This window comes from Mus caroli, unplaced genomic scaffold, assembly GCF_978045245.1.
Source record: "Mus caroli unplaced genomic scaffold, Mus_caroli_1 scaffold_8, whole genome shotgun sequence".
Classification (NCBI taxonomy): Eukaryota; Metazoa; Chordata; class Mammalia; order Rodentia; family Muridae; genus Mus; species Mus caroli.
The window spans coordinates 16,390,612-16,414,643 of NW_028227263.1; the positions used below are offsets into that span (position 1 = coordinate 16,390,612).

The following is a 24,032-nucleotide window of genomic DNA, read 5'->3' on the forward strand; positions in this document are numbered from 1 at the left end:
TTATCCCTCCTCCCCATAGATCCCGCCCCTCTGCAGGCCCCCTCTGCGAGCACCCACGGGAGTTTCCTGAGAGCCCTTCAGATACCGTTGCTGAGGAAACGCTCAGTGAAATTCTCAGAGGCAACAAGGTCTGAATTGGAGCTGGGTTTATAGCCTGAGAGAGGTCTCAACCATCCGCAGATGCATTTCTACATCTGTAAAAGGGAGGAATCAATACCTGGCCAAAGGTGAGGTCTTGAGCATTAGGTAGTGGGACTTCATAAAGGCACCTAAGCATCTATCATCCGAATCAAGAGGACTTCCTGTCTTGATCTACTGCTCAGCCAATCTAGACCCTGCCTCCAGGTTCTGAGAAGCTAGGCCATGACATCCCTACATGACAAGTTTTGGTGGTCAGCTATCTTTTCTCAAGTAGCTGTCCTCAAGCAGGCTGGGAAATATAACAACTCCGTCACACAGTGTGAGGAGTTCAGCAACCCAGGCTGGTGGCTCTGGTTTAAAGCAGGAGTGGAACAGACATCTCTAGAAGACAGAAGGGTGATTCTGGCCCTGAAAGCACGCCCTCCAGAGCATGCATAGCTAAACTAACTTAGACTTGGATGTAGATGCGGTGGAGGCATTGCATATCCACCATGCATATATATGTATATATATATATATATATATATATATATATATAGTGCCTATGAGACTCCTTAAAGCAGGGTCAGGGTGCTGAAGGAGATGGTACTCCCGCCAAGGTCATCCATGATCCATTAGTGACAGACATAAGCTGTGAGCCACAGAATTGAATTCTATACCCAGCACTTCATCATAGCCTGAATGTTCTACTCAAGTGAGGATTGTATTGTAGAGATGTGCCAGCCCACTATGCTGTGGGCTCTACTCCAATACTGCTGTGTGCAGACCATAGTGAGGCTTGCTAATACTGTAAGCACATCTCCCTTTTACGGTGTATACTGAGTCATAGTTATCACATACAGATTCAAACAGTGATCTTCCCAGCTCTAGGATCTCAGGAAGGTGCCTCTGTGGCCTATCAGAGCTGCTCTGCCCTGTCTTCCTCAGACCAGACAGTGTTTCCTAATGTGGTTTTCACCTACTCAACCAGAACTTCAGGGGGTGAGGGTTGACAATCAGCACTTTATCTGGGCCCCAAGTACGTGCTAAGCATGGATATCTGGGGGGACATCCCAGTTCAAGGTGCTTCACTAGCCAAGTCTGACTCTTTACCAGAGCCGCCAGAGAAGAAGGCATACCAAATGGAGATTCAAGATTGTTTTTTCAGGAGCAGGAAGGGAAGTGTGTCATAAAACCAGATCTGAAATGCCAACCCATACATCTCATTCTGAAGAGAACAATACATAAGTGATCTGATTAATTTGTTAAAGGCTGAAGGCCTGGCAAGGGCCTGGGGTAGCAGTGGATGGCTCTGGAGATGCCAGGAGCAGGCTTTGGCCAAAAGAAACTGGTTAGCCAGCCAGTGGACACACTCTCTTACAAGTGAACTCCTCTCTAAAGTAATGAGTTCACAATTTAAAGGAGAGAAGAGATCTGTACTGAAGGTCAGAAATCTCAGAAGAGCAACAATCTGAGGGAAAACCAGACACACTGAAATCTGTCCTCCTGGTATCTTCTGGTCATAGCTGCCATACAGATGAACTTTGTAGTATAAGCTATCATGTGTTTCTTCTTGGAACTTACCTTCCCACTATTAGTTTAATAGTGTTTGTGCAGACTCCATTCAAAGCAAGAGCCAAGGACACTGCTATAAAACAAAACCAACAGACAGAAAAAGAGAAAACCAGTTGGTTCTCATATTTAAAAATCATCACTGTAACCACCATTACCATCATTATCATCACCATCACCACCACCATCATCATCATCAACAACATCAATTTACCATCATGATCACTACCATCACCACTACCACCATTATGAGCATCAACACCATCATTATCATCATCACCGTTATCACCCATCACCATTGTAAACCATCATCATCGTTATCACCATCACTTTTATTACCATCACAACTGTCATCATCATTACCACCATCATCTGTAATTAGACTTAGTTTATGACCACAGAATTGTTAAATGATAGTTTAGAAACATAAAGAAAAGCCTTGTCGCTAGGGCAAAATATAATCGGGGCAGGACTACAGAGGTTGTTCCATAAAATGCCACATTCCTATGACAAGAAATTTATCTTTCCTTGGCCAGAATTTTGAGCCTCACAAACAAACCTATCTATCACTTTCTAGCCTGATATAAACAGATTTAATACAACAGCATATAGAATTTCTTTTACTGGTAGTGAAACATATAACTTTTTTATTTCTTCCTGGCAACCTCCTCAGACATAATTCAAATCAGAGCAGCTGCCAGAATCTTTCTGAAGAGTCGGACAGCCTTGCCAGGCCTCTGCCTCACCACTGACCCATGACTTGCCAACAGCTGTCCATCACTGCTTTCAAGATAGTGGAGAGTCCAGGGGGTGACTTGTAATCTAGACTAGGCAGAACTTCTGGAATACAGTGTTTTAAAATATACAGCCTAGGGACCTGCCAAGCAGCCTGGAAACCTGCTGGAGAGGGGGCAGACCAAACCAAAGGGGCGGCAACATGAATTGTCACCCATCCCCTACAAAACCCTTGACCCTCTCTTAGAGTTTGTTAAGGGGACTTAAGAGGCATAGTCATCACCACCAATGTGATGAGGGTCAGATGTCTTACGTAAGCAGCAGAAGCCCATGAGGCTCTCTTCAGCTTTGCTGAGTAGTCAAAGATGTCAGCTACCATTGCTCTTTGGCAAACATTAACTGCTTGATGCCAGCAGAGATTTATGTAAGATGAGAGCAGTAGAGGGGCATTTTCGGGAAGGATCTTCCATGAGTGATTCATTGACACTAAGTGAGACAGATGAGCTGTTCTACATGCAGAAAGCATGGCCCTCGCAGTCACCTGGGCACAGGCTACTGGGCTGAAGACAGAGCCACCTGCTTTTAGCAAGTTGTAAGAAATAGAAAGAAGGGGGAAGGTTGGGGTAGATACTTATGAAAAGAAAAACTAAACACCTGAATGGGGCTGGGGAATTCTTGGCTATGCATAAATATAGTGGAAAAGAAGGGGCAGGTCCCCATTGGAGAGCTGAGCATGAGTCGGCCCCACAGCACTGCCAGGAAAATGTCCAATGTGCAGGCCAGGCATAGACAGGCTCTGAGTGCAGAGAACACTGGGAAGATCCAGTGAAGACAATCTTTACACACAGGTCTTTTCTGCCTGAAAAGTCAGCTTCCCTCTCTTGTATAAGCTCAGAGCAGAGGTGAGGCCTCTTCTGCAGAACTGAGGACGTCTCTAGCTTGTCTGGGATGACTTCTCCCTAAGTCCTGACACTACACTGTGAGAGAGCACAGAAGTGATGATGTCCTCCTTGTCAGGGTTGGACCTGCCATACTTTCTTAGGGAGTTCCACTCAGTCTTAGCCTGGGAGCATGGCCTCAGTGCAGACAAGCCATTTGTGAGCATCACTGGCTGCGCTCTCATCATCCCACAGAAACGTGTGTGAACTTCATCTCCAGCTCCATTCATCCAGAGCATAATACACCCCATGCACACTCAGAGTTGAGTGCGCTCATCACAGCACAGTACACTCTTTCCAAAGGTTTGAAGTGAGTGAGCTAGAAAACCCCAATGAACTGGCTGATTTTGTGTGTCAACTTGACACAAATTGGCATTATCACAGAGAAAGGAACCTCTCCCTTGAGGAGATGCCTCTATGAGATCCAGCTGTAAGGCATTTTCTCAATAAGTGATCGGGGTGGGAGGGCCCATTGTGGATGGTGCCATCCCTGGACTGATAGTCCCAGGTTCTATAAGAAAGCAAGCTGAGCAAGCCAGGGGAAGCAAGCCAGTAAACAGCATTCCTCCATGGCTTCTGTATCCATTCCTGCCTCCAAGTTCCTGCCCTGTGTGGGTTCCTGTCCTGACTTGCTTTGGTGATGAACAGCAATGTGGAAGTGTAAGCTGAATAAACCCTTTCTTCCCTAACGTGCTTTTTGGTCATGATGTTTTGTGCAGGAATAGAAACACTGACCAAGACACCGGACAACCAGAAAATATGCTGTATGATTCAAATACCTAAAAGGGACAGAGAAGGACCAAAAGCAAGAGTCTCTACGGCATTCTGGAAGTACATGTGACTGATTCATTTTTATCTGAATGATACAATGGACAGGGTACTTGAGGAGAAGGCCTCAAAATGACAGGGTACTGATGCAGGAACCTCTAATGAGGCATCTACTCTAACCTTCCATATTCCCTAGAAAGATGCTTGGTGGTTGGATAGGCAGGTGAACACATAGCCCCAGACAGGAGTGCCTGCTGACTAACAAGAGCACCATGGGTCTAACTCATGTGGTGTTTTACAGAATCTGACAGGACCATTTTGACTGATGGCTCAGAAACACAAATAAGACTGTCTGAGATAGAAATTCAAAGTGTCGTATCCTACAGGTTGACTTACTAGGGGCTGCCATTGAGAGTACTATGGGATATGGGCATGCTAGAGGATTTGAGAGCTTTTGCTGTCGGCTTTGTTTGTTTGTTTGTTTGTAGTTTTAGGCAGCCCAATACTCTAGTCTTTCCATAACAGAGTTCCTGACTATTCTACAGCCTGAATGCCTGCAAGCTCGATGCTACGTGGTCCTATTCTTGTCTGTCTGTGGCAGAGGGGAACACTTGGACTCAGGTATAAATAAGTGCCTATGTTAAATCTTCTAAAGACCCTCAAGTACAGAATGAACATGACCACTAAACCCCACTCCCTAAGAGAGTTCTGAATTCCAGACTTGATTAGAAAGCATCAAGTTCTCTGACCTTGGTGTTTGAAGTCCCCCTCCCTGCCGCCAAGCCTTGCTAAATGCATGGGCTGTTTGCAACCCCGTGCACACTGCTGGCTTTTCGTCATTTTCCAGTCAGGAACTCATTGATTTCGGCAAACAGAACAGCCAATAATTCCTTTTTAGTTACTGTACAGGAGGCAGAGTATGGTGCTCAATTTTGAAGCATCACCCTAAGGAGGTAACCAGGCATGCTTGGAGACATCACAGGAACACAGTGCCATAGCCAGAAGTAAATTATAGCCACAAACATGGCAGATCATTCTTACTCACTGTCATTTGTCTTAGGACTCGATGTGAGGGAGCAACAACAGTATGAAGTGAGGTGAAAGGATTTCCAAGCCCACAGAGAGCATGCCCAGTAGGATCACCCTAATCTCCATCCAAACACTGCCCTGCGCTAAAGTCGGGTACAGGAAGGTACCGATGCTCCCAACCCCCAGAAAACTCGTAATACTTTGTCATCACAACCCAGACCAAGGCCACGTGACCAGACTCCCCGTCTACAGGTCAACAGTGCAGAGAACACACCTGCCTGGAGAAACCAAGGCTAGGCCGGGGAGGGGACAGGAAGTGGAGGAGTGGAGGATAGCATATTTAAGACAGAGTTGGACATGAGCTCCTGACATTCCAGCTCTCTCCCCTGTGTAGACCTGTGGGGTGCTGCTGTGCGGTCCCCTCCTTTTCCTCAAGTTGATGAGAGTGCTTATTTTAGCTCTGTCTTTATTATTATTATTATTATTATTATTAGATGTTTTCTTCATTTACATTTCAAATGTTATCCCCTTTCCTAGTTTCCTCTCCAAAAATCCCCTATACCCTCCCCCCTCCCCCTGCTCCCCAACCCACCTGCTCCCACTTCCTGGCCCTGGCATTCCTTTATACTAGGGCCTAGAATCTTCCACAAGACCCAGGGCCTCTCCTCCCACTGATGGCCAGCTAGGCCATCCTCTGCTGCATATGCAGCTACAGACAAGAGCTCTGTCTTTAATCCCATTGTTTACTCAAGGTACATTATTCATTCTTTTCAACTAGACAGACCTAAGGAGAGCCTGGTTACATAAAACCAGTTCTTTGTCCCTTAGACACACCCTGCCTCATTCATACTCCCTCTCTAAGAAATGAGAGGAGTATCCTGGATATTTTCATCCCTAAAGCCCAGCAACTAACAGCTAACAAACTCAGTGAGGAACCTCAGGTTCCAGACTTCTACCCTAGAGGATGGCAAGTCCATAGACTATGCTAAATCCAAGCTTGGGGACTTAGGGGGGACTTAGGGATAAAGGTATATAACTTATTTAAAGTATATAAAAATCAATCCAATTTAGTTTTCCAGTGTATATGAAAAAGCTGGGGTATTTAGACATGGGTTAAATTACCTTGGCTGCTAAAACAGCACAGTAGGATTGATTCTCTCCCTGTGTGTGTGTGTGTGTGTGTGTGTGTGTGTGTGTGTGTGTGTGAGAGAGAGAGAGAGAGAGAGAGAGAGAGAGAGAGAGAGACAGACAGACAGACAGACAGACAGAGAGACAGAGAGGCAGAGAGAGAGACTCACCACGACCATATAGCCTTGGCTGAACTGGAATGCCTATGTAGACCATGTAGACCTTGATTTGTAAAAACCTACTGGGTTCTGCCCAGTAGTGCAGGGATTAAAAGTGTAAGCCATCATTCCTGGACTGTGAGGAAGCACTTTGGACAGGGAAGTGACTAAAATATCTAGGTGTTTTGCTGGGCCCCTTCTGAGAATCCCCGCTTATGAATCCCATTTCCTTCCCATTGGCTTAACCCCTTCTAGGCTTATCTCATTTTTCCACTGTTTAATTTTGACCAAAAGAAAAAACATCAGTTGGGTGTAAATGAGATTTTTTTTTCAAATGTGATTATCTAATTAAGATCATTCCCAGCCCCTAAAGCAAGAACTGTGAATACTTTACCTAAGAAGGCTTCCTTAATTTCAGTCTTGTCTGTCCGCCGGATAATTTTCACCACGCAAATAACAGCCAGGGGTGTGAGGAAAGAAATTGCCTGGAAGAAACAACGAATAATCCCTCATGAGGATACTGATTTGCTTCAGATGTGCGATCTATAATTAGTCCCGGTTAACTTCATCTCACTAGTCAAATGACCTTACAGAACTGACCTTAAACAAAGAAGGGCAATTTGTCTGTATGGAGCAAAAACACAGACTAGGAAACTGGAGGTCTGATTGCAGGTTCTAATTGATTTGTAATTGCTAGGAGCCACATTTAAAGTGGGAGCCTTGAAAAGAGTAAAGAATAGTGTATAATTATGATAGTTCATCAGCATCAGTAACACTCTGGAGTTCTTTCACCCCTCCGCTGTGTGTGTGTGTGTGTGTGTGTGTGTGTGTGTGTGTGTGTGTGTGTGTGTGTTGGAAGAATGTTGTAGGCTCCTTAGCAACGTGAGAAGGTGGGCCTTCTTAATGAAAGCCAATCAACTCATTTCCTTTTAGAGTTCTTCTGTTGAATATCCATTTTTTTTCCTTCAAGTTAGAAGTGAGAGCCCCTTTATACAAATTCTTCCTTCCAACTTCACCTGTAAGTCAAACCTCTCTAGCTAGGCAAGTTTGTAAGGGAGTTTCTAGATTGGGTTAATTCAGATAGGAAGCCCAATAGGACTAGGCAGTACTATTCCCTGGGTAGGATCCCAGAGAATGACAAAGAGAAAGAGTCAAAATGCCAGCACTCCTCTCTCTCTCTCTCTCTCTCTCTCTCTCTCTCTCTCTCTCTCTCTCTCTCTCTCTCTGTCTCTCTCTCTCTGTCTCTCTCTCTCTCTGCCTCTGCCTCTCTGTCTCTCTCTGTCTCTCTCTGCCTCTCTCTCTTTCTCTCTCTTTCTCCTTCTTCTTCTACTGACATGACTCTCTCACCACAATGGACTGTATCCCTTCCAACTGTAAGCCAAAATAAACCCATTCTCCCTTAAGTTGCTTCTGTCAGATGTTTGATGGTATCAACAAAGGAAGTAGCCAAGGCATCATCTACCCCTTTTGCTCTGCACAAGCACTCATGGAATGAAGCTGGCAGGGTCCACATGCAGCCAAACACATCTCAAAGCACAATCTGATGCAATCTGAGTATGAGGAATATATAAGGCTCATGATGGCTCTGACATGACTTCCTGTGTTTAGTGATAGGGATGGGAACAGGCAGCTTATGAGTTACAAGGCCAGTTTTCTGTCTCTAATATGGAGTCTCTAACCTAGCTTCCCAAAATTAATAAGTTAGCTTTAATTACTGCTGCCACTAAGAGGAAAGGTATTCACCTAACTCTTCATGTGAAACATTGCAGGATAACAATGTCCGGACAGACTGAATACTGCACAAGTCGGTGAAGAGAAAGGGGGTGGTGACTATGGGATATTTACGCCCCTAGTTAGGAATTCTTTACCTGTGCTCAGATGAGATGCCACCTTTTGTAGAGGGGCTTCCTGGTGTGACCAAGTCATCATGGATGGAATTCATGAAAATAACCATGACCTTTAAAAACAGGCTCTTCTCATTTCAGTCCAATTACTTTGGGCACACCTCTTTGATTTCTGCCTTCAGAGATGGTTTACAGACACCAGAATGCCTTCTTTCCTATTTGTCATCATGCCTTTGTGACCATGAATGATAGTAACTAGTTTAGGGTTGTCCCTTTATCAGCTATGGCTCTGAGTGACATGGATTATTTGAAAAATCAGCTGATCATGTCATTTGGAAGGCAGCTGATCATATCTGAATCACCGCAGGGCTTGCTGACACGCTAAGGATCTACTTGAATGGCTGATCTGGGGACTGAGGATCATTTTTTTTTTTAAAACAAGGATCTCAAACAGTCCTGATGCTGGTGATTGAGAAACACATCTCCGTATGCCAAGTCTGAAAACCACTGTCTAGGGTACCACTTTCTAATAGCCAAGACCACCGTTATGGCTCAAGAATCCATTTCGTCTCCAAATGTAAACATCAAGTTCACCAGCCAAGTTATTTCCCATCCTTTAAAGCCCTGTGTATCGTTCATACCACAGCTCCTGAAGAGGAGAGGGCAACTCACCAAACAGTGACCTTTAAGGACTCCATAAATCAAGCCTTAATAAAATAACATAGAACAAAAGAAAATATTAAGAGTCAGCTCATATCAACATATTCTCCTATGTGTAGGCAAAAATAAAACTCCAAGTTAAATATGAAGCCCCAAAGGTTGGTAAAGGGGATTTTAGAGCAGAATGTTTTGGCCCAAACAGCGGATAAAGCATCAAGCTTGCAGGCTCATGGCCAGGAATCTGAGCTAAGGGAATTACTGGGGGCCTGGTGGCAAAGGGCCTTCTCTAAGCATTGTTCCCTGGCACAGATCTCTTGTTCTTAGGGCTCTCTTCCCTCTGGCTCTGCCAAGACCAGCTTTTACTGTACCCGCTCTGCAACTTTTCTGGGTAGATGCAATTTAGGATCGTTTTATGACACTATGAAATTTCCACATAGGAACTGCTTACTGGGCCAGCACTAAGCACCCCAGAGGAGGGGCACAGTTTCTGCACCTCAAGAGCTCCTCCAGAAAAGGGCTGCAGCCTGACAGAGCACTCAGCGCCATCTCCAAACAGAAGGGTTCATGGGCAACTGAAGACTGTGATCTCTCCTATATCCTAGCAACACTGAGGGCACCAGTCTCATGCCTTTGTCCTGGTCATGTATGGTGATTTGGTTGAAATGTCTTTTTTTTTTTTAAGATTTATTTATTGTTATATTTAGGTACACTGTAGATGTCTTCAGACACACCAGAAGAGGGCATCGGATCTCATTGCGGATGGTTGTGAGCCACCATGTGGTTTCTGGGATTTGAACTCAGGACCTTTGGAAGAGCAGTCAGTGCTCTTACCCGCTGATCCATCTCACCAGCCCCGGTTGAAATGTCTTACAACAGTAGATCTAAACCTGTGGGTTGTGACCATCAGAGAACACATATTTCCTATGGTCTTAGGAACTGAGACATTGCTCAGGGACAAAATTACAATTATGAAGTAGCAATAAAAATAGATTTATGGTTGGAGTTCCTAAAAACCATTGAAAATATGTGTTTTCCTATGGTCATGGCCCACAGGTTGAGAGTCACTGCTATAGACAGTTTCAGGCATTTGTCCCCGACTGGGAAGGCTTAGGTGTGCATGGGAGAGGCATTGTCATTGGGGGCCTTAAGGTTTCAAAAGCTGCACATTGTTCCTGGCTCATTCTCCTTCCTTCCTGCTTGTGGTTTAAGATGTAAGCCTGCTGCTCTGGTCACCCTGCCTGCTGCCATACTTCCCCACTGTGATAGTGGCAGACTTTTATCCCTTTGGAACCATAAGCCCAAATAAATCCCTCTATATGTTGCCTTATTTGTGGTATTTATTACAGAGACAGAAAAAAGTAACAAATACAGCATGTATCTGCAACATCTTTGGGGGCAGAGAGCCCAATGAAGAGCAGAGACATATTTATATTTACCATCCCTTCCCCCTGTCTCTTACCTGATGTCTCACCATACCCCAAAAGAATGTAACACGTACTCAAACTATACCCACAGTCCTAGGATCTCATATGGGATTCAAGTATGTCCCACACAAACCTAGCTGATCCAAGCAGAGAGGGCTGGGAGAGGAAGAAGGTTGGGAATAAAAAGGAACAGAAGTTTTCAGGTACATTGGCCCAGCAGTGTATGGCCACTGTCTCTAAGAGGGTTCCCACCTTTTATGCCCACCAGTGAAGCCCACACAGGAAAAGTCCTCGGTGTCCTGGTTCTACAATGGGGTCTGTCTCAGCACTGCTGCAAAGCACTGGACTGTCCCAGCTGTGTCTAGGAGAGGACATGACATGGAGCAGGGAACTTTGAGGGGAGGCGAACCCAAAGCATTCTAATGTCAGGGTTCTCAGTGGGGAGGAAGTCACCAAGGCTCACTTAAGTCACAACACAGGGGCAAAGTGCCTAAAGCTCTGGCACCTTACATAAAGGTGGACAACAGAGCGGTTTTAAAGAGGACTCCAGCACACAGACACCCAGCAAAGGCCCCACTTTGGGTAAACAATGGCAACCTGTCACCACAGAAAGGGCTGTCAAAGACTTAAAAGGAGACTGCAAATTAAACTGTCTATCACCAGCCAAGTTTGTCTCTTCTCCTTCCATCCTCTCCCCGAACTGACTAGTTCCTGTCTTCCTTAAAAGCATCCCAGAATAGGAAACCCTCCTAGCAAATCATCCCAGTGACAGGAAGATTCTGAGAGATAAAATCAGGTGTGCCCTGGGCAGAACCAGAAGAGACAAAGGGAATGAGTCTTGGGTGGATATTGCCTTGAGAGGCAAGGAGAAATTTTGCAGAGCTCTCTTTTCAGTTTCCTAGTAAAGTTTAAATTGCTCTTCAATGGTTTTCCAGCAAGGCTGAACTTGCCAGCTGACATTTGTGTCTGTGCCTCTGCGAGAATAGATGCCACATCGATTCAGCTCTGCATCCCTATGGCCTAGCCCTGGGCTTGGCTCATGGCAGATGCCTCATGCCTACCTGGGTAGTGATCATCATCATCATCGCCATCATCATCATTATCAATCTGAAGGCATTCACCATCTGGTTCTACTCCTGCCTCCTCTGCCCCACTCACCCTATATATACCCTCAAATCAACTCTGACTTAATGGGTCTCCAGGGCATTGTTCTCACACTTTAGAACTTTTATATGTGCACTCTCTGAGTGTGATATGCTGGCACCACCTGTCCACCTCACCCCAGTCCGAAAGGGGCCACACAGTATAATGACCTCTCGGTCCTCAGAGGGTTTGGTCTAGCTTCAAAGAGTTGTAAGACCTTGATAATGTTGTTTAGTTTTTTTCATCCTGAACTTTACTGAGTTGGTGAAACATGGTGCTGTGAGAGATTCTGAGAAGCATTAATGGGGATGCTGCTTGCTATGTGATGAGCACAGGAACGGACCTCAAGAAACAATGGCTGCTGTGGTCATTCACAGTTGTGATAAGGTTGTGATAAGTATGGGTAACGGATGATGGCGATGGTGATGATGATTGTGGTAATTTGAATAAGAATGCCCCCATAGACTCATGTGTTTGAATGCTTGACCCATAGGAAATGGCACTCTTAGGGGATGTGGCCTTGTTAGAGGAAGTGTGTCATTGTGGAGGTGGGCTTTGAGATATCATATATGTTGAAGTCTGGCCAGTGTGGCACACAGACTCCTGCTGCCTTTGGATAAAGATGCAGAACTCTCAACTCCTTCAGCACCATGTCTGCTTGCATACACCATGCTTTCTGCCATGATAATAGTGGAACATATCTCTGAAATGGTAAGCCAGCTCCAAGCAAATATTTTCCTTTATAAGAGTTGTCTTGGTCATGGTGTCTTTTCATAGCAATAAAACTCTAAGACAATGGTAAAGATGATAAAAACAAAAACAAAAAACAAAAACATAGAAGTGTACCTGAATCTCCTCTCTGACCTTTCCAGACCCTATTTTATATCAGAGTATATACGCAGGGTCTCTGCAGATATGTTGCACACCTGACCTGACTTCCTAGTCTCCACAGCCTTTATGGTCTCCCTAGCTAAAACATGTTCTTTGGAAGTATGCCCTGAATACACAGCACAACATTAATGGGGGGTGCACTGAGCAGCATCCATAACCAGCTGACAAGGCTACACCAAGAGCAGGTGTTTAGCCATGCTCTGATAATCTCACATACACACTCAGCAAGAGATGGTGACCTCCTTTAAATAACAGCACAGCCTCTGGCAATGGGCTGGCTGCTTGGGAATAATGGGGAAATGCTAAGTCAAGACTCGGTGCTTCTGAAAAGAATCCTTGGTCTGTCTTTCTGGTCAACAAGAACACAAATCCATCCTGGCAAAAAGAAGCTCTTGGCGTTGGACAGTCCACCAGACCTACACCTGTCTCCTGCACTGAAGGAGTCACAGGCAGGTCAAGTGTGAGTTGGGGCTTTTCTGAGGATGTCATTACTATTTATTCTCCTCTGACTGAACTTGACTCAATCACCAAACCTATATTATTTTTCTGGTTACATTTGACCAAGAATTTTGATACATAGAAACACACATGCATGCGTGCTCATACATGCATGCTCATACATGCGAGCTCATGCATGCATACTCATGACTTATGACTTGGGGCCATAAATTACTGGATAAGGAAGCACCTGGGTCAAGGCTCCCTAAGAAAACATTTCAGTTAGAAAGTAGGAAAATTCACCTTCAGATAAAAACATTCCAACCTACAAAAAGACCCAAGATTTTACATACGAAAGAAAATTTAGGCCAGTGAGGTGGATAAGCCAATAGAGGCACACTATGCAAATCTCTACTACCTGAGTTCCATCACTGGAATCTACATAGAATAAGGGAAAAAACCAACCAATGCTCCCAAGTTGTTTTCTGACTGTGGCAAGCATGCCACAGCATGTGTGCATGTGTGCATACACACACACACACACACACACACACACACAAAACAAATGAGTAGAATTTGAGCTTCCAAGGGGACTGGCCTAGATTAGATATCAGTGATACTAGGTTCTCTAGTCAAAATTCTCCTGAAGACACTGGGAAATCTGAGGGCCCAAAGCTGACAAACAATAGCTATTATTAAGCTCTTAATAAAGTCTAGGAGAATAAATCTAATTATGGGATGACAAAGTATTTTCCACCGTTGCGTTTTGGGTATTTTAAATGGTGTTTCTGCTCTCCTGTTGCTCTTGTGGGCTGCACTGAATTTGTAGCTGATAGAGTGTCCTTCATCACCCACTATTAACTAAGGAAAAGGTTGAACTTGTTTTATTTTAAGATTAGAGAGTGAGCCAGTCCATGAAGTCAAATCTACTTCTAGCTTCCAGAAATTGTGGTGCTGGATGACCTTTTTGCATCTCATTCCAACCACTGGCGATATGCAAATTGTTTCAGCCCACTTGTGTCTGTAGCTAGAACACGTGTGGTGTCTGCATTTAGTCTTCAAAACAATCCATTGTTCATAAATCCAGGCCGGAGCTACAAATTCCTCTTGGTGTCCTGTATGAGCATTCATCTCCAAATTGCCTTTTAAGGCACATGAAATGCGAAGCCCTGGGAAGAACGGGTCTGAGTGATAAACAGATGCTTTCCCCTAATTGTGCTGTGAAGTCATTAGCCACATACCAGTTCTTTCATATCTAGGATTTATTGAGTTAGAATAGAATTGGAAACGAATCTTATTGTAACACGTGAGTATTTGTTATGCCCTACTGCCAACCGACCTTAATATTTCACTTTCTCTAAGATTTCTCTAAGAAACCTATTTTCTTTTTCCAAGCTGAAAAGTAATTATGAAAGCAACTGTAATAACACCTGACTGTCCACACAGGGTAGCAGCCATTTTCATGACACCTGACTGTGCACACAGAGTAGCAGCCATTTTCATGACACCTGACTGTGCACACAGAGTAGCAGCCATTTTCTTAACACCTGACTGTCCATGCAGGTTAGCAGTCATCTTCATTTGCAGATATGGATATCTTTTCAACCCTCGTTACTTAAAACACTTTACTCCGTGAAATAACGGCATTTCTTTCAAATAGTCCAGTGTGTGTCGCGAATGTTCTGGAACAGTCAGTAGTCTCGACTAGCACAGGCATCATGGTGGGTCAAAAAGGAACCACCTCCCATCCACTAGGCAGCCCATAGGAAAGTTTTGTTATTGTTCCTAGTGAAGGGGCAGCACGTGACCGTGTCCTCTGCTACAGAACTGCTCACTGGCAATGCTCCAAGAGTAACAGCATCAGTAAGGAGTTCTGGACTCAGAAACATCCAGAGAAGTCTCAAGGAGGACAGTTGAGCTCCATAGTTGGCTACCCAGATCATACACTGTCACCCACTAACTGTGTGGCATCAGGGAAATTCCTTCCTCTCTCTGGGATGAACTTCTGACCCTGAAAGTCGTGAATAGTAATGACCCCTTCCTCTCTGACATAGTCTGGGACCATATGATGTAGTCTCTAATATGCACTGGCACACAGGGAGGGAAAGGGAAAGGCTATAATTGCCGTGTGGTAAGAGAAGGAGGGAACAGTAACCCCACTCTGTCACGTTATTAGGTGTTTCCTCATTTGTTCTAGGAGATGCAGATAACATCTAGTGTTTGATATGGGGGAGGCTTTCTTTTGTTTGTTTGTACATGTCTGGGTATATGGTATACATGTATATATTCCTTTTGGCATGTGTGTGGGCACATGCATGTGTGTATGTAGCATGTATAGAGGTCATTAGTTGAAATCAAATGCCTTCTTCAATGGTGCTCCACCCTACATATTGAGTCAAGGTCTCACACTTGAACTTATCGCCTAGTGGTTTGGCTAGTCTAGCAAGCACACTTGCTGAGACTCACCTTTCCTGTGCTGGGATTACAGGCTGGTCATCATACCCACTCAGCATTTACATGGATACAGGGGATTTGATCTCCAGTTCTACACTTGGGTGGAAAGCATTTTACCTAATGAGTCATACCTCAGCCTACCAAAGGGTCATCTTATCACCAGACAAGTGGTTAACAGAGCTCTCTGTATTGCCCAAGTTGGGAAATTTCAGGCTTATCCTGGAAGGAGAAGGGACAGTGAATTCTTGTCACTAGCTTCCAGTGTGACTTTACTACACTGTCACTATGTGGAAACATTCAACTTAAGTCAGGTAGGCAAGTCCTCTCTGTTTCTGAAGTGTTGGACAATCACAGTCTCTCAAGTGAGCAATCGGTGCCTGTCATGCTCTGGAAGCGAGTTTCAATTGGATGTGCTACCTTCCTCTTTTCTAAAGTTGCCTACTGTCTTCAGCCTAGAACAGCAAAGGTCAAAGCCCATTTGGTGTGTAGGTGGGCTAGTGGACACACTGGCCACCAAATCGTGATACTTACAAACATGAGGCGGGTAGGTATGTTGTCTGACTGCACCAAAGGATTTTTATAGAGCCAGATCTCTTCCGGCTGGATGACTCTCTGGAATGGATCCAAAAATTCTGTAAAACTGAAACAAAACAGAGAAAAAGGACATGACAGCTGAGCACTCAGGGGCCGTGGAAAAGGCTTCCCAGGGGAAGCCGTAGTTTGCATGCCCCTAGAAGAGTCTTCCCGACTTCTGGGAAGGGGAGAAACAAGGAGCCTCTAATGATCATCCTCAGCCAGTTCCAACCAGAGAAAGACAAAGCAACAGAGACTCTAGCATCCTGTCACCCATGGCAGTAAGGACTCATTCCCGGGCTAAGGAGACAGCCAGGAAACAGCTCTGCAAAGACTCTAAGAACCCAGGCTCCCAACGTGAGCTGAAAGCTCAAGTACCACACAGCGGCTCACGTGGGGTCAGGGCCAGGCCAGGCTGTGAGCACAGTGTCTGAGAACAAAGATCTGAAACAGGAGTGGAGACTCAGCAGGTTCCCTGGACCTAACAAGGGGACAGGATGTTTCCTGCCCTCCCTCCCATTGTCCAGATGAGGTCATGATGCTGCTTCACCTCCACTAGGGGGCAGAGGAAGGATGAGGTGAGGCGACGGGATGTTTTCAGTCTGCTAATGGGCTAGCTCTAGGCATCTTCCCTCTTCCTCTTTTTACCCTCTGAGAACTACTCCTGCCATGGTAATCTAGCACATCCCCAGCCTGGGCTAGCTCTTCGTTAGTTGGACAACCAAAAGCAGTCCTTAAATTAAAAGTGGTGGGGGTTGGGAGACAGGCAATATTGTGAATTTACGATATCAGACTTCAGCCAACGGCCTTTGCCCAGCATTTCCAGCCCTGCCTCCACCTAAATTTCATTCAGAATGTTTTCAAGCATGAATGGCTGGGAGCTGGAACATCAAGAAGTTCCAGTCTTCCACTGCCTGGCTGAGAAATTTTGATCCTGAGCCAAAAGGATCTAGAAACTTGGGTCTTCCTATAGCCACCCCTATTTTAGTCCTGGATCCAGAAATTCTCCTTGTTTTAGGCAAAAAAGGGACAGTCATCCAAGAGCGAGGTCCTAGCAGAACTGTCGACCTTGGAACCTCACTATGTATCCTAAAGTTGGGTGTCATATGACCTCGGTCTGTCTGCACGTTCATCTACATTTTCAGCAGTGAGTATACAAGGACTGTGAACTGAGAACCTCCTAGGAGGGCTGGCCCCACTAGGAGGCCCTGATACTGCCAAACTTAACATACACTCTGAGAAGCTTTACAGTAATACCATCAAACAGACCAGCATCCCAGTGAATTATAATGTGCATCTATAAGAACCCACAATCCTCCATGTCTGTTTTTATATGCCTTCCTGCCCTTCATTCTATTCTCTCTTCTCTGCATCCTCACCTCTAATTGTCGGTGGGGGTTTTAAATGCTAAGAATTTGTGTACTTAGGAATTAAAAAATAAAAAATAAATAGAGCTGTCTTTGACAGATCTGTTTAGCCCTGTGACCATAGCACCTCCACCTGAAATGAAAGAGTCACCTGGAAAACATTTGCCAGTGTAGTAATTGTCATAGAGACCAGCCAAACCCTCACCAACCAATGCCCAGAATGTGTCTATTGCAGAATGGGATCCCAAGTGTGTCAAGAACCTGGTCTGCAAAACTGCTATGGGCCCTGTGTACTTTCTCCAAAGCAAGGATATGAAGAGCACTTCCCTGGGCATCAGAGAACTGCTCTGTGGCACGATCCTCCCATGAAGCTGCTCTATGCCACTTAGTAAAGCACTGCCCTTTGTGGGACTGCAATGTACACACATGCAATGGGGCAGCTTGGAACTAAATCAGAGGCCACAGCTGGAGATGGGTGAGAACTTCTGGAGGCTTGTTAGCCAGATGTATGTTATGGTATCCATAAACAGTATGGATAGGACCTGGGGGTGTGGATTTTAAACCATTCTCCAGGTCCCAGGCTCTAGCTCTGACCCCAGTAATCCCATAAGGGACCTGAATTCTTGACTTCAAGAAACTTGATGACTTAATTTTCTTGATTGACAACCCTGGGGTTTCAATTCAGCCCTGGCTGTGTGGTACACAGAAAATGCTTTTCTTAATATCGCTGATCCTCAGTTTCCTTTTTGTGAGGTGAACATATCTCAAAGATCTGGAATGGAAATTAAATTGAAAGAATACACATGGAGGTGGGGAAGAAGTTTGGTTGGTAGATGCTTGCCTGGCATGCACGAGGCCCCAGGTCCCATTCCCAGTGCTAGATAAACATTGTGTGGTTGTGCACACCTATAGTCCAAGCTTTTAGCGAATAGAAGCTAGAGTTCAAGCAAATAAAGGCTAGCCTGGGCTCTATATGAGAAAGAAAAAAAAAGAAAAAGAGGGAAAAGGAAACAGAAGAGAAGAAAGAAATAAAAGAATGGGAGGGGAAGGGAAGGGAAGGGAAGGGAAGGGAAGGGAAGGGAAGGGAAGGGAAGGGAAGGGAAGGGAAGGGAAGGGAAGGGAAGGGAAGGGAAGGGAAGGGAAGGGAAGGGAAGGGAAGGGAAGGGAAGGGAAGGGAAGGGAAGGGAAGGGAAGGGAAGGGAAGGGAAGGGAAGGGAAGGGAAGGGAAGGGAAGGGAAAGAATTTTGAAATGCATAGAACACCCAATTAAACATGGGCAGAAAAACTAGTATTTTTTCCACTTATCACCACACTCCAGTCTCCAGTGTGTGTTTTCACCAGTTTTTAATATATTCTTTGACTGTGTCACAGCCTGATCCCTGCCTCCAGGTATTTTAAAAGCATTTTAGATGAGATGAAATGCAATAAAGTTTGTCTAAAAGATATTTTACACCACATAAGCTGCTTGTGATAGCTAAACCTTCAAGAATATCCTGATCACCATGACTCTACCATAAATCAACCTAAAAATTTTTATTTTGCACATGACTTTGTGGTTCAGGAAATTCTGTGGGTCCCGCTAAAGAGTTCTTGCTTAAACACTCTCCTTCCATAGAGCCTGTAGTTAACTGAGTGCTGCACTAGGCATTATCAAGATGGCCACCTGCTGCTGGCAGCCTGACTGGAGCTGAACTGAAGAACTGACACATTACACCCCAGTCCCCAGGTACTGAGAATTTCATCCTGTATCCCAAGAGAAGCAGACCAAAGCAAATGGCGTCTCCTGATCCGGCCTTGAGAATCACATAATGTCGTCTGCATACTTTGGATGTTCATGACTCCCAAGGACTCGTGTTTGAACACTTGGTTTCTAGGAGGTGCTGCCGTTTTGGAAGGCTATGGAACCTCTAGAAAGTAGAACCGAGCTGGAGGAAATGGGTCACATGACATTTATAGGTCCACATTGTTTCTTGTGCTCAGTTTCCCAATCTGCCCAAATATAAGTGAACAGCCTTAGCTACCCCATCAAAGAGATGCATCTGTCTTCCCTGCCAAGGTGGACTGTATCCTCCAACCATGAGCCAGAAAAGACACTTCATCCCTTAAGGATTTTTAAGTCAAGTATTCGGTTACAATGAGAAGACTAATGAAGCAGTCAGTATGACCACACTTACAGGTGAATCTTAAAGTCGTCTTCAGAGAAGGGAAACAGATGCCTTCCCTTGACAGATATAGTAAGTCTTGACTACAAAAAAAGCAGATGGTGAAGAATATGGATTCAGCTACCACTGAAGCGCCATCTGGTATCCACAGGGTGACGCTAACTGTAGTGGTACACAGCCCTCTGTCAGAGACCCCAAAACCTTGACTCCCATTTCTTCCCCACAAAGCAGACCATGGGGAAGAAATGGGAGTCAAGACACATCACTGAGCAATTTCCTTCCCACTGTCTCTGTGTCCTGGATTCCTCACTGAGTATCTCTGTCTTTGTGTAAGTTTCTGTCTCTGTCTCTCTGTCTCTGTCTCTCTCTCTTCTCTCCCTTTCCCTCTCTCTGTCTCTGTATCTCTCTATCTCCTGCCTATGGTGGTGGTAATGTATACATGCATGCGTGTTAGTGGAGGCCAGAGGTCAACTAACCTCCCATATTGTTCCTCATATGTTGCCCCCTTGTTTTTTGACACGGGGTCAATGAGACTTGGAATGCCCACTAGGCTAGGCTACCTGCAGCAAGTTCTGGGGATTCACCTGTTCTGCTTCTCTAGCACTGGGATCACTCATGTTGTCACTGTGCCCTTCTTTTTAAGAGGATGCTGGGCTTAAACACATGTCCTCATGTCTTTGTGTTAAAAACTTTACTCAAGTTATGTCCCCAGTCTAAAACTTTTACTTTATAAAGGTCAGGTGTAATTTTTCTAAAATGATGCCAAATACTGAGACTTTTGACAATCCTTTACTGTACCCAGAGTGGCTATAGCAAAAACCCCACATCTATCAGGCAAATCATATCCTCTGGGACCAATAGTACTAAGAAAGATAGATGTCCCTTCTCCAGCCACTGGCGTCTGCCTCAGAGAATCCAGACAGGAAGGCAGCTGCTCAGAGGACCCAGGGCTTATAAAAGCAAATGGGGTCAGAAGAGGGCATGCGGAGGATAGAAAACACTAGAGACATTAACAGAGCTTCCAGGGGAGGGCACACTGAGCCCTGGACAAATCCTTGGGAGTAGGCTATAAAGCAAGAAGTAGAAACTCTGGTTCTGTTCTGGGCCTGGGGAGATCATTCATTCAGGGAGATGCTAACAGCACAACCATGGAGACCAGAGTTTGATCCCTGTATCCTACATAAAAAAGCAAGGCACAGAGTGAGCATCCATAATCTCACCACTGTGGAAGGCAGAGACAGGAGGATCCCTGGAGCTCACCGACCATCCATCTTAGCCTACCTAGTATGTTCCAGGACAGAAGCAAACTCTGTCTCAAGAAATAATAATAAATAGCCAAGGTTGATGGTCATCTGAAAACAACTGAAGTCTGAGGAAAGACAGAGCAATCCTTTGGCCCCCACATGCACCTGCACACACAAAATGTACCTGCATATACAATAACATGTATGTGCGCGTGCGCACACACACACACACACACACACACACACACACACACACACACACAATGAGGTGTGGAGCTGTGAGGTACTGTCTCTAGTTACTGATATACCAGGGCACACTCCACACTGAGGACATCCAACAGTGTGTTGGGTCATAGGTTCCCATACATTAATGTGTCCAGGAAACACTCGAGAGCCTTGTGATTACAGATCTAGGAACAAGAATGCCTGGAAGCTGGTGTTTCTAGCAAGCTTCTTTCCTGATGGTGGCATGATGTTTATCTGTAGATTAAACCATGAGCACTAAGGGATCATGACCTGGGGAGTCTGTCTCAATTTCAGACCTGCAACCTGAACCTTCACTGAGCAAATCTCAGGGGCTCAGTGTGCTTGCTGTGTGCTGAGACGACGTTCTCAGTAAAGACCAGGGCCTCCTGATTCTGGCCCTTTGAGAACCAGGTCGGCTGATTTGTATTATTATGTTTCTGTTGATAAAATCCCCTTTGAAGCCACGCAGATTATTTTAGAAGAAATCTCACGTCCTTTAATTATAAAACCAGCATGCCCTCCAACACACCTGCTAAGCATCAAGATACACAATAACATTGGAAGGCTATTGACTAGCCCTCCTTAGTGACCACGGTCTCTGTCTTCTCTGAGAATGGAAAGAAAAAGTGGCCAAAGAGGCCCTCCCATGGAGGGTGGAAGAGAAGAGGGATACCACCGAACTTCTCCACTGTGGCTGTCTGGAAGGTCATGCTCACGTCTAATTACACTCATTCCTTAAAGCCTCGAATAACCCCACTTGTGATAAAAATAATAATAAAAAAATGGAGAAAATATCAAAATCAACACTGGATACTCAAAGACTCAACAATATGGGTCATTCTACATGAAAGAAAATGGCTCTAGCCACATCAGCAATGTCTGAGAATCAATTTATACCCGGCCAGCATGGTGACCACATCCTTAGATTTGCAAGAAAAGGATGAATAATGTGGGGGCAACTCTTTGACCTCTGACAGCTGTATAAAATTATTTAGTTTACTTTTTTTCCCAATGAATAAGATGCAGATGGCAACACCTTAATTCCCCAAAGCTCTGCCAGGGCCAGCCACCAGACAAAGGATGGGACCTGAGGCCTTCATTTTGAATGCCACTTCCCTGGCTCAGGGAAGTACCCAAGGAGCTAAAGGGGTCTGCAATCCTATAGTGGAACAACAATATGAACTAACCAGTACCCCCAGAGCTCGTGTCTCTAGCTGCATATGTAGCAGAAGATGGCCTGGTTGGCCATCATTGGGAAGAGAGGCCCCTCGGTCTTGCAAACTTTATATGAAGTAAGCGTATTTATAACACAGGGGCCTTAGCACACAGATGGCATGGATCAATGCCTAGATTCTTCAGTGTGCACCACAGTAATCTTTATGCTAGAGTAAGATTTCTAAAGCTTCCTTAAGTCTGATGGAAAAAAAAATGATCAGAAAGGGAAGAATCCTGTACCAGAAGGAAACACAGAAGTCCAGCAGGTCACAGGGTCAGTTACTCATCACTTCCAACAACACAGTGTTATACAATGAGACTGGTTAGATAAAGTTGCAACATTATGTTTATTGTCCCCAATAAGCCCAGGGTCAGTAGTGAGTATCAATCTAACCTTCAGGTAATGAAGTCTTCCTTCACTGTAAGCATGCATAAACTGTTAACTATTGTCAACCTCTGTTCACAAGTCAAGATGTTTCTACTACTGCTACAAAAGTAAGCAGATATAATTAAAGGCTAAAATACAGTAAGATTTTGCTGAAAGGACCCTGATATAGCTGTCTCTTGTGAGGCTATATGCTGGTACCTGGCAAACACAGAAGTGGATGCTCACAGTCAGCTATTGGATGGAACACAGGGCCCCCAATGGAGGAGCTAGAGAAAGTACCCAAGGAGCTGAAGGGATCTGCAACCCTATAGTGGAACAACAATATGAACTAACCAGTACCCCCAGAGCTCATGTCTCTATTTGCATATGTAGCAGAAGATGGCCTAGTCGGCCATCATTGGGAAGAGAGGCCCCTTGGTCTTGCAAACTTTATATGCCTCAGTACAGGGGAACACCAGGGCCAAGAAGTGGGAGTGGGTGGGTAGGGAAGCAGGGGGGGAGGGTATAGGGGACTTTCAGGATATCATTTGAAATGTAAATGAAGAAAATACCTAATAAAAAATTGGAAAAAGAAAAAAAAACTCTGTGGATGTAAAAAAAAATTGAAGGCTAAAATAACGGCAATTGTATCATTTTCTCTCATGAAAACTGTGACTGTCAAAAATCAAGTGACTTGCTGGGCAAAAACTGAAGCATACCTACTGCCTGAGAGGGACTGTCCTCTGAGCCTATACATGCTCTACTTACCTCTTGACAAAGGGGAACGGTTTTCCTAGTTTCTCATGACAATTTGAAGAGCACAGAAAATACACAAAACATGTTTTTACAAACATGATCTTAATCTTATGCTCAGAAATTCTCTCCTTGATTCATGCATAGTTCATGCATAGAGTGTTTGTTTAAATTTCCCATAAGTACATCTCTCACACACACATAATGCACTCATACACGTAAATACAGGATGCTCAAATCCAAATGCAGGCACATACATCAAAGCTGATTTAAGTGAGAGGGAAGCATGCAATGTTTTAAGATGCAAAGAGAATCTGATAACATTTACTGAGATAGAAAAGAGAGAGAAGAGCTAATGACAACAAAGGAGAAACAAGCAAAATCCTAAGGCAGAGAGGCATGAGGCCAATGCCAAACCAAACAGAAACCAAACACCATTTCCTCTGGGTGGATCTTCACCCGTCTTTCTCCTGCCTTCTTCCTTGGGTTACCTGACTATCCTCCAAGCAGCAGGTGAAATTCTGGGGGATACATACCACCATTGTGGGCTCTCTACACTTTTTGACAGGTTGGCCACCTGTAGAGGATCCCAGATGAGGCCAGAGTCTAGACGGGCACAAGTTGTGTCCCTAACCTCACAATCTCACATCTATTCACCACCCCACTTCAGCACACAAGCCAGGGCCATTCCCTGATCAGCCCAAAGCTGGGAACCATAAAAACAGCACATTTCAATAAACCACAAGTAGAACTTAGAAATAGCGTGTTCTAGGCCAAGGAGTACTAATGTCTCTTTAAACGCA

The 24,032-nt window shown here is 44.8% G+C and overlaps 1 protein-coding gene across 3 annotated transcripts in view; it reads right to left on the bottom strand.

Annotated features, from left to right (window-relative positions):
• The window catches only part of Plpp4 (phospholipid phosphatase 4), a 143,537-nt gene that overhangs the window by 75,872 nt on the left and 43,633 nt on the right, over positions 1-24,032 (bottom strand). Inside the window, exons 2-4 of one of the 3 annotated variants that reach the window (XM_029479063.2) lie at positions 15,834-15,942; positions 6,843-6,933; positions 1,705-1,765 (exon numbers count right to left, since the gene is read on the bottom strand). In XM_029479063.2, coding sequence (XP_029334923.1) covers positions 1,705-1,765; positions 6,843-6,933; positions 15,834-15,942 — 261 coding nt within the window. Of the gene's footprint in view, positions 1-1,704; positions 1,772-6,842; positions 6,934-15,833; positions 15,943-24,032 lie in introns of those variants that run through there. The other 2 variants (XM_021167127.3, XM_085842510.1) reach the window with 2 other exon arrangements.